The 11,646-nt window shown below is 45.9% G+C and overlaps 1 protein-coding gene across 1 annotated transcript; it reads left to right on the top strand.

The window, feature by feature from the left end:
• Window positions 1-456: 456 nt before the first annotated feature.
• On the top strand, window positions 457-2,058 carry LOC132463675 (coiled-coil domain-containing protein 106-like). The gene is made up of 3 exons (XM_060059973.1): window positions 457-475; window positions 820-1,023; window positions 1,575-2,058. The coding sequence occupies exons 1-3, from the start codon at window positions 457-459 to the stop codon at window positions 1,886-1,888; spliced, it is 537 nt and encodes a 178-aa protein (XP_059915956.1). The 3' UTR covers window positions 1,889-2,058.
• The last annotated feature ends 9,588 nt before the right edge of the window (window positions 2,059-11,646 follow it).

The following is an 11,646-nucleotide window of genomic DNA, read 5'->3' as shown; positions in this document are numbered from 1 at the left end:
TCGTAGAAAGCGGCGAAGAAAAGAGATTAAAAAAGTAAAGTAAGTAATTAAGTAAAAAGAGACATTTTTAATTTAATAGCAACGATGACAAGACGGAAAACAGGTAACTTATCAAGGTAATTTTGCCGGCATCTGAGGGGAGATACGTCATATCCAAACGTCCGGTGGAGTTTCAGAGGCGTTCTACGCATAGCTGTAGTACGGTGAAGTAGTAGACACTGAACAGAAATAGCATGTACTAAGTATTCAGATTCAGCCCAGGTCTTACTGAAGGCATTTAATGGTCAAAATAGTATTAATAAATATTCGAATATTAATATTAATAAACAAACGAACTTCGAATATGATTTTTTGGGCCAAAGTCAAAGCCTCCATATTAGCAGATTCACACATTCCCTTTCCACAGTCCATCAGGTTATTGAACTGCTGTTATTAACACACAACCGCAAACTCATGATGTTAAAGTCTTCGCTTAGTAAGGTTCTGGTTTAAGAGGCAGTCTTTGCTTTCATCGGAAATAGTACTACTATTGCTTGGCAGCAGGCTACATCTATCAATTAATGAAAGGAACGTCTGACTCTCAGTCTGCGTGTGTTTGTGTACCTGTTATTCGCATATCTCCCGAATACAATTTACATTAGTATTGTGATTGTTGTTTTAACATTCACATTAGTGTTAAAATTACTTTAAAAAGTAGTGGGGGAAAAAGTGGGACCATGAACTTGCAGGATCTGGCTGTGCATTGTATGCGTGCACATATGTGTTGTTATGTATTATGTGTTGTGACTTTTATGTTTGTATTTTAATCTTTTTAAACAGCTCTTAAAAAAGATGAGCCCAAAGCAACTGCCGGTTCCAGTAGTGTCTCTACACTGGACTCAGCTTCCTCCGAGATGAGTTCAAAGAGTACGGACTCAGAGTCATCCAACAGCTCATCCTCAGGGGACAAGAAGAGGAAGAAGAAGGGGAAAGGGAGAAAGAAGCTATCCAAGAGGGTTAAAATGGAAAAAACACTGCAAAGAGGTTAGAAATACTAATTTCACCACTTTCCACTCACCTGGGTGCTAGATCACTCCTGGTTCGCTGTGTTGTGTTCTCCAAGCTGGCTCTTCCCATATGATGTGACATTGCTTGTGTGATTGTTTCTAGCACTCACACAGTGAATTTTAGAGGAATAGCTTGTGGTCATCTCATATTCTAGATTGAAATCAGATTTAAGTGTGTAGCTGACAAGCCACACTAGATTCATAGTGTAGTGTAGTGTAGTGTGTGTGTGTGTGTGTGTGTGTGTGTGTGGGGAAGTAGATTTTGTGTATGTGTGCTCCTTCACTCTGTGTGTGTGCTCCTTCACCCTGTGTGTGTGTGGGCATTCCACCACTGTAGCTTCTCCTGCCTCTCACCGGCAACACATACTGAGCATAGTTGCCGTTGTGTGTGTGTGTGTGTGTGCAAGGAGATAGTGTGTGTGTGTGTGTGTGTGTGTGTGTTAAAGATGAGTACAGTATGAGTACAGTAATATAAATGACAAAACTCCTACTATAGATAGCACTAATTGTATGTTCTCTTAATTGCAGCCCGGAATCCCGAGCAGGCTTTGGCCCGGTACAAAAAGATTCTTAAATGCTACAAGAGGCTTGGAACCATGTCTGGGGCATTTCGAAAGGTCGGTGTTGACCGTAATACAGTGGTGGTCAATGCACCAATCGCCGAGCTTTCCATTGCTGCCCCAGACCAGTACAAGGAAGCTTTGAAAACGTATACCCATTCCACAAAATTGAAAGCATTTGCGGAACACTGTGCCTTGACAATTCTAGGCGATGTAGAAATAGTTGACGCAGTCAACACGCTTAAAGCCAGTGGTAAGCTGCTACCACTGAAAAAGAAATAATTATGTGCATTTTGTATTATGCTTTACAAGTGTTCCTGTAAAGTAATTTTTACATTTTCTGTACAATACCACTGTTCATATTTTATCTGTATTTTTTTGTTGTGTGTTCTTTGTTGAAAAGAAGAATTTATGTAGTTTAAAATAAATATTTGTACGTTTTCAGCACTTCAGCACATAGCTTCTTTCCCTTTTCTTAAAATAATATTTTGTTTTAACTTGTGTCTCTTTGGTATCTGCTAGCCACTCATTTATAAATACTTTGTAAAGCATAGCAAGCCCTCACTTTAGATGGGCTCACACCATATAGTCAACTAATCAGTAGTAACTCATGAGTTAATCATGAATTGAAGTGTTGTTAAGTGCTTGTTAAAGATGCTGTAACACTAACTATCCGTAGGCATATTTCTGAAGGCATGTCCAAATAGAATAATACATATTTGTGTCCAGGTTATGTTTGCCACTCATTTATAAATGCTTTGTAAAGCATAGCAAGTCCTCACTTTAGATGGGCTCACACCATATAGTCAACTAATCAGTAGTAACTCATGAGTTAATCATGAATTGAAGTGTTGTTAAGTGCTTGTTAAAGATGCAGTAACACTAACTATCCGTAGGCATAGTTCTGAAGGCATGTCCAAATAGAATAATACATATTTGTGTCCAGGTTATGTTTGCAATTCATTTATAAATGCTTTGTAAAGCATAGAAAGTGCTCACTTTAGATGGGCTCACACCATGTAGTCAACTAATCTGTAGTAACTCATGAATTAATCATGGATAACCTAATTGGTAAGTATTTGTAACATATGTATTAACACCCCAGCTATTAGTTGAGGCCTATTTCTAAATCATAACATTTTATTTAAGGCATGAACAAATGTAGGTCTAGATAGTCTGTTAATCATCAACTTCCAGGTTTTAACCGGCCTTATACATTCCTAAGTACCTAGATAATAATGGTAAAATTACTTTTTTAGAAGGCTTATTTACAATGAACAAACCATTTATAACTGTGTGGAAAAAATGCTTTACTAATGATACGTTATGTATGAACAATAAATAACTAATGGTGAACAAACCATTATTTAATAGTTTTTTAGAAGGCTTATTTACTATGAACAAACCCATTTATAACTGTGTGAAGAAATGCTTTACTAATGATACGTTATGTATGAACAATAAATAACTAATGGTGAACAAACCATTAACAAATAGGTAAAAAATGCTTAATAAATTATGAATTGTGTGTAGTTATTATAAAGTGTTACCAATATATCATATATGAAATGACGGTGAGCAAGGGGTGGCTGACAGTTAAATCAAATTAAATAAATTAGCAGTTCAAATTAAGCAGTGGAATAGGTTATATCTCTCCTCTTTACTCTATTACTTCTATTCTATTTCCTCCTACTTCCCTCCGAGTGAGGAGTTGTATAGTGTGATGGCATGAGGGACAAAGGAGTTCTTTAGTCTGTTGGTCCTAACTTTGGGAAGGAGCAGCCTTCCACTGAACAGGCTCCTCTGGTTGCTGATGACAGTGTGCAAGGGGTGGCTGGCATTGTCAATAATGTCCAGCAGTTTGTCCAGTGTCCTCCTCTCTGCCACCGTCACCAGTGGTTCCAGCTCCATGCCGACCACAGAGCCAGCCCGCCTGATCAGTTTATCCAGTCTGGAGGTGTCCCTCTTGTTTATGCTGCCTCCCCAGCACACCACAGTGTAGAAGAGGACGCTGGCAACCACAGACTGATAAAACATCCACAGCAATTTGCTGCAGATGTTGAATGACCGCAATCTCCTCAGGAAGTACAACCTGCTTTGTGTCTTCCCATACAGGTAGCTGGTGTGTGTTTTCCAGTCCAGTTTGTTATCCAGCCAGACCCCGAGGTATTTGTAGGAATTCACAGCCTCCACCTCAGCTCCGTCTAGCAGGACTGGTCTCGGACTTGGTCTGGATCTTCCAAAGTCAATGACCAGCTCTTTTGTCTTAGAGGTGTTAAGCTGTAGCCGGTTAGTGTGGCACCAGAGAGCAAAGTCCCCCACCAGACTCCGATACTCCTCCTCTCTGTCACCCCTAATACACCCAACGATGGCTGTGTCATCGGCGTACTTCTGTAGATGACACAGCTCAGAGTTGTAGCAAAAGTCTGAGGTGTACAGGGTGAAGAGAAGAGGGGCCAGCACTGTACCCTGGGGGGCTCCAGTGCTGCTGACCACAGTGTCAGACGTGATGTCCTTCAGCCTGACGTATTGTGGCCTGTCAGTGAGGTAATCATCAATCCAGTTCACCAGATAGGGTTCCACTCCCATCCTGTTCAGTTTGTCGTGAAGCATAGGGGGCTGGATGGTGTTAAAGGCACTGGAGAAGTCCAAGAAGAGAATCCTCACTGTGCCGCTTCCCTTATCCAGATGGGAGTGGACTCGGTGTAGCATGTAGAGGATGGCATCCTCCACACCAACATCTGGCTGGTACGCGAACTGCAGGCGGTCCTGGGCGTGTTGTACCTGGGGTCTGAGGAGGTTGAGGATGAGCCGCTCCAACGTCTTCATCAGGTGTGAAGTGAGTGCCACCGGTCGGAAGTCATTCAGCTCGCTGGTCCTGTTCTTCTTCGGAACCGGAACGATGCAGGATGTCATCCAGATCGTGGGCACTCTCCCTAGCCGCAGGCTAAGGTTGAAGATCCGTTGTAGCGGCTCTCCCAGTTCTGCAGCGCAGGTCTTCAGCAGTCTCGGACACACTTTGTCTGGTCCTGCTGCTTTCCTGGGCTGGAGCTTCCTCAGCTGTCCTCTGACCTGGTCTATGGTGATGTGAGGCGGGGATTGTGTTGAGGTGGGGGGGGAGGAGGGGGATGTTGTGGTGTCTGGGGGGAGGTGTGTAGAGGGAAGAAGGAGAGATGGCTGTGGTGAGGGTGGGGGTGGTGGTGATGGTGGTGGTGGTGGTGGTGGGGGGGACGAGGGCTGGTTGAACCTGTTGAAGAAGTCATTCAGCTCGTTCGCCCTCTCCGTTGTCTGCATTGTCCCCCCTGTAGCTCTGGTCTTTGTGTTGTGACCTGTGATGGTCCTCACACCTTCCCAGACCTCCCTCATGTTGTTCTCCCTCAGCTTCTGCTCCACCTTTCTCCTATAGCTGTCCTTAGCTTCCCTCACACAGTGTTTCACCTCCTTCTGTGCTGCCTTCATGGCCTCCCTGTCCCTGCTCCTGAAGGCAGCCTTCTTCTTGTTGAGGACAGCCTTGACTTCCCGCGTTACCCATGGCTTGTTATTAGGGTAGCAGCGGACAGTCCTGACAGGGGAGACCACGTCTGCGCAGAAGTTGAGGTACTCCGTCAGACAGTGTGTCATCACCTCTATGTCCTCACCATGCGGGTCGATCAACACATCCCATACTGTGGTATCGAAACAGTCTCTCAGGGCACTTTCCATCTCAGGGGACCACCTCCTGATGGTGCGAGTTGTCACCGGCTGTCTTTGGACCAGTGGGATGTCCAGTGGCTGTAGGTGAACCAGGTTGTGATCAGACTTCCCTAGTGGGGGGAGGGGAGTCGCTCTATATGCATCCCTCAAATTAGCATAGAGGAGATCAATTGTCCTGTTGTTTCTGGTAGTACAGTCTACAACCTGGTGAAAAACTGCCAAAGTAGAATCCAAAGTTACGTGATTAAAGTCCCCAGAGATGATCATAAATGCCTCAGGGTGCTGTGTCTGCAGCCTTGCTGTGACGGAGTGTATCTTCTCACAGGCAGTGGCTGCGTCCGCTCTCGGAGGAATGTAAACACAGACGGTGATCACATGACTAAAATCCCTCGGCAGATAATATGGCCGCAGGCTAACAGCAAGCAGCTCGAGGTCCCGGCAACATGAGACTGTCTTTACGGAGATATGTCCTGGGTTACACCAGCGGTTGTTGACATACATTATGAGACCCCCACCTTTGCTTTTTCCGCTCGCTTTAGTGTCTCTGTCGGCTCTCACGGCAGTGAATCCCAGCAGGTCCACGTTAGCATCCGGTACAAGGTGGTTGAGCCATGTCTCCGTAAAGATGAACAAGCTGCTGTCACGGTAGATCCGTTGGTTGTTCAGCGCGGACAGCTCGTCGATCTTGTTCGGCAGCGAGTTCACATTCCCCATGATTACGGAGGGAATAGATGGTTTGTAGCGCCTACGATTATCCGCTAGCTCAGCCTTTATCTTAGCTCCAGCCTTGCAGCCCCTGGGTCTCCTCCTCAGCTCCGCTGGGATTGGGTGTCGTATCCCAGCCCGTCCGTTTGTTTGTTTGTTGTTTGTTTTGTCCGTTTGTCCGTTTGTTTGCAAAGCCAGTAGTTCCTCTCTTGAGTAAGTGAGAGAGCTGGCTCTTGGTTGCATTTTTAGAAAGAAATAGAATAGAAGTATCTATAGTATATAGTATATAGTTTAGTATAGTACAGTATATATATTAAACACACAATAAGTAGAAAGAAGTTAAAAAACGGGAGAGCTACTGGAGAGGCAGCCGTCTCCCACAGCGCCATGGCAACAACAGACGTGTTGTAAATTAATCAAAGTAAATTGCAGAGGAGTTCTTCCCATTGGGCAGAACTAGTGAATTAGAGCCTGACAGAGTCCCCATTGATAACTCTTCAAGGTTATAGCTGAAACATAGCACCTATTATAAAGACGTGTGTGTGTGTGAAGTGGCAAATCTTTGCTCTGGATATTGCCACGCGAGGTGAATGGCGAGGGTCCCGACGCACTTGTTCCAGAAAAAGCACTCGCAGAAAGTTCATGTGAATGGTGTTTTAATCAGAACAATTCCGGTTTACTTTCTGTTACAGTCCAAAGGATGAGGAATGATAATACATGATATACCTTTACGGGAATATGGGAGTATGTGGTCGGAAACTTTTCCGCCTCGCTATCACGCTACCCTCAAACTAAACCCACTATTTATTCAATTAGCCGGTACGCCGGCAAGTCAAGGGGGAGGGGTTACGTGCCACCTGATAAATGACGTAAGCAGGTAGGTGTCAAAATAAATAAATAAATAACCATTTTCTTTTCCTGGCTTGCAAACTGTGGTCATAACTTAAATGAAAACTAAATCAGAAATCAGAAACCATGAAACCACAAACATGGCTCCTACAGTGTGTGTGTGTGTGTGTGTGTGTGTGTGTGTGTGTGTGTGTGTGTGTGTGTGTGTGTGTGTGTGTGTGTGTGTGTGTGTGTGTGTGTGTGTGTGAGAGAGATAATACCTTGTTAAGCAAATACTTATTTGGCTTTGGAAAGCAGAACAGACCTCTGAGTTAAATGACAGACTCAGCGCTGACCTGGTTACCAAACGTCTCCTAGTGCTGTGCAGTGTGCCTATGTTCCCATGACTACTCTACTACAACCTCTGGAGCCAACCTTCTGTCAATGTCACATATGAATGGAATAATGAATCAAATGTGTTATAACAATACGAATAACAGGCTTTATTATTAATTGTGAAAGCTACAAATCTTAAAAAATAAATAAATTCACAGCTTACAATATGCCAGAGGGTGTATATCAACCGTCCCATTGAGACAGCAAGCGCAGGATACTTCTCTACAGTGGAAAAACTCAAAGCTCCAAACTAATTAATCAAAGCCTACCCTTCAGTGCACAGTCATCGCTGGAGATGGCATTTTCAGGCCCAAGTGCATTCTGGGTTCACAAGGCTGCTTGACTGCCACAGATAATGTCCTCTTACTAGACTCCTGAGTTCTCGCCGTTCTAACATTGCAGAAATTGTTATATGCTTTGATTTTGAGACAGAACCCCTGAGTTGTTGTCAAGTGGAAACTAAGATAATATCTGAAACTTAAAGGGAGAAGTCCTTTCCCTTTAAACCGTACTGTAACCACTGTCGCCGTATGACGTCAAACATCCACAGAAGTAGAAATGGTAAAATAAGACCTAAGATCACCATTAGACGTTTTGTACCAACGTGAATGTCTTGGCCAATACTGTGTAAACATAGCCTTTTTCACAGGACCTAGCTGCATAACAAATAATCCAAACAGGAAAATATTCCAACTCATAAAGATAGTTAACAATAAATCCCAAACATTAATTCAAAATAAATAAAGGTAGAAGGGTTGGTTGAGAGGCACATAAGCTTTTAAGCAAAGCGAGAAGAGCGGTGCAATACTATCATACGCAGCCTATCATAGCCCATGGTGCACGACCATGACTTCGCTCGGGCCGTGTGTGTGTGTTTGTGTGTGTGTGTAAAAGGACAATAAGGTGCATGATTGCAATGTATGCATGGACAATTGCAGAACAAATTACTTTGGCTTTCAATTCGCCTCCACTTTTTTCCGGTTCCTACCATCAAGTGCTTTCACTACCTTTCCTATTTTTGTCACACATTCATCTCTTATTACATTTGATTTTCCTTCTGGCTGCAGAAAGATGAGCCAACGGCAGCTACAATTTTGCCGCTTCCTTTCAGCTCCTGATTGGTTCTTTGGAGACAAACATGTTTACTTTAGACCAGAGGACATCACACACACTCTGTTTATCTTCCCCTTTCGTTAACTGTTGAAGAACAGATTACCGGACACTTCAGAAGGTTTTTGTTCAGTGGGTTCAGATGAGTTCTGGCGCTCCACCGGATAAGGGGAGGTGGATGGACGTTGGACTCTGCAGAAATGAAGGAGCTCTTAATGTTGACAACTCTGGAACACTGTTATTTGTCAAGCTAGGTGGATGAGGTATAACCGACATTCTTGTCTGCTCGTGGCCAAAGTAAAAAACTAGCCTGCATCAAGCACTGTGGATAAACTCAGAAGATCAATAGTTGTGTCAAATCAAAAACACATCATTGGGAATTCTATTTTCAGCAAATGAATTCACCTGTGTACCGGAGCGCCGATGTGAATGCAAATGGGCCCTTTGGCAAGGTGTATCTGAAAGGGATCTGTCGACCCTCTGGTGCTCCAGGGAAGTGGGAAAACCCTCACTACATTAATAAACTGAATATTATTCAAGAACAGTTTTTACAGCTCAAACCCACGGTGGCAAACCGTTCGGATTACAACTTCTAAGTTCTAAAATACGTGACGAGAGCCTTGAAGAAGTTCCCACTAGTAAAACCCTATCTGGAGGTCTTAAAGGAGAAATCCGGTGTAAAATGGATTTGGGATATGTTTGGTATGAGTTGGAATGTTCGTATTGGAGCAAAAAAGTTGGCTTTTTTTAGCCGATTCTATCAAAATGTTATAAACTTGGAACGATAGGGGCATTTGTTTTGGTAAAAACAAAATCGGTATTTTAAACCACTTAAAAGGCTAGAGAGAGAGAGAGAGACACTTCTTTGGTAGTATAATCAGGGTCTTAACATATAAAACAAGGCATTGATAACTTTGTAAGTGTACAGATTGTTTATTAAAAAGGACATTTTATACACACAATACTATCAGTGGTTCACCCATCGACGCCATCTTGTTTTTAAGACTCGATAAGTAGATTGGCGAACACAAAGATTGTGAAATCCGTCAGCAACACGCAAGAGCTCTGTGTTCGGCAATCTACTTATCGAGTCTTAAAAACAAAATGGCATTGATCGGTGATTTACTGATGGTCTCATCTCATCTCATTTTCGACCGCTTATCCGGGGTCGGGTCGCGGGGGGAGCAGCTCAAGCAGGGGGCCCCAGACTTCCCTTTCCCGGGCCACATTGACCAGCTCTGACGGGGGGATCCCGAGGCGTTCCCAGGCCAGTGTTGAGATATAATCTCTCCACCTAGTCCTGGGTCTTCCCCGAGGTCTCCTCCCCACTGGACGTGCCTGAAACACCTCCCAAGGAAGGCGCCCAGTGGGCATCCTTACCAGATGCCCGAACCACCTCAGCTGACTCCTTTCTAAGTAAAGGAGCAGCGGCTCTAATCCGAGTTCCTCACGGATGGCTGAGCTTCTCACCCTATCCCTAAGGGAGACGCCAGCCACCCTTCTGAGAAAACTCATCTCGGCCGCTTGTACCCGCGATCTCGTCCTTTCGGTCATCACCCAGCCCTCATGACCATAGGTGAGGATAGGAACGAAGATCGACCGGTAGATCGAGAGCTTTGCCTTGCGGCTCAGCTCTCTTTTCGTTACAACGGTGCGGTAAAGCGAACGCAATACCGCCCCTGCTGCTCCGATTCTCCGGCCAATCTCACGCTCCATAGTACCCTCACTCGCGAACAAGACCCCGAGGTACTTGAACTCCTTCACTTGGGCTAAGGACTCATTTCCTACCCGGAGTAAGCAATCCACCGGTTTCCTGCTAAGAGTCATGGCCTCAGATTTAGCGGTGCTGATCCTCATCCCAGCCGATTCACACTCGGCCGCCAGCCGATCCAGTGAGTGCTGAAGGTCACAGGCCGATGATCCAATGAGGACCACATCATCTGCAAAAAGCAGTGACGAGATCCTCAGACCACCGAACTGCAACCCCTCCCCACCACGACTACGCCTCGATATCCTGTCCATGTATATCACAAACAGGATTGGTGACAAGGCGCAGCCCTGGCGGAGACCAGCACCCACTGAGAACGAAACTGACTGGCTGCCGAGAACACGAACACAGCTCTCGCTTTGGGAGTACAAAGATTGGATGGCCCTGAGGATAGACCCCCTTACCCCATACTCCCGCAGCACCTCCCACAGTTTCTCCCGGGGGACCCGGTCATACGCCTTCTCCAGATCCACAAAACACATGTAGACCGGATGGGCATACTCCCAGGCCCCCTCCAGGATCCTTGCGAGAGTGAAGAGCTGGTCCGTAGTTCCACGTCCGGGGCGAAAACCGCATTGTTCCTCTTCAATCTGAGGTTCGACGATCGGCCGAACCCTCCTTTCCAGCACCTTGGAGTAGACTTTACCAGGGAGGCTGAGAAGTGTGATACCCCGGTAATTGGCACACACTCTCTGGTCCCCCTTTTTGAACAGGGGAACCACCACCCCGGTTTGCCACTCCTTTGGCACTGTACCCGACTCCCACGCGATGTTGAATAGGCGTGTCAACCATGACAGCCCCTCAACACCCAGAGCCTTTAGCATTTCTGGCTGGATCTCATCAATCCCTGGGGCTTTGCCACTGCGGAGATGTTTGACTACCTCAGTGACCTCCACCAGGGAAATTGACGACGAAACACCATCAACCTCGAGCTCTGCCTCCAACATAGAGGGCGTGTTATTCGGATTTAGGAGTTCCTCAAAGTGTTCCTTCCAACGTCCGACGACCTCCTCAGTTGAGGTCAACAGAGTCCCATCCTTACTGTACACAGCTTGGATGGTTCCCAGTTTCCCCCTCCTGAGGTGCCGGATAGTCTTCCAGAAACACTTTGGTGCCGACCGAAAGTCCTTCTCCATGGCCTCTCCGAACTTCTCCCACACCCGCTGCTTAGCCTCCGACACGGCAGCCGCTGCAGCCCTTCGAGCCTGTTGGTACCCTGCAACCGAGTCAGGAGTCCTCCAGGATATCATATCCCGGAAGGCCTCCTTCTTCAGTCGGACGGCTTCCCTGACCACCGTAGTCCACCACGGTGTCCGAGGGTTACCGCCCCTTGAGGAGCCTAAGACCCTGAGGCCACAGCTAGCCACCGCAGCTTCAGCAATGGAGGCTTTGAACACCGCCCACTCCGGCTCAATGCCCCCAACCTCCACAGGAATGCCAGAAAAGCTCCGCCGGAGGTGTGAGTTGAAGATACCTAGGACGGGGGCCTCCTCCAGACGTTCCCAGTTCACCCGCACTACTCGTTTGGGCTTACCAGGTC

This window comes from Gadus macrocephalus, chromosome 8 (genome assembly GCF_031168955.1).
Source record: "Gadus macrocephalus chromosome 8, ASM3116895v1".
NCBI classification, from domain to species: Eukaryota; Metazoa; Chordata; class Actinopteri; order Gadiformes; family Gadidae; genus Gadus; species Gadus macrocephalus.
This window is presented reverse-complemented; position numbering and strand designations above follow the sequence as displayed.

Excerpts from the sequence above, each read along its gene's own strand:
- LOC132463675 (XM_060059973.1), top strand. Across the intron at positions 1,024-1,574 it reads GGAAAAAACACTGCAAAGAG|CCCGGAATCCCGAGCAGGCT; the intron begins GTTAGAAATACT and ends TCTTAATTGCAG.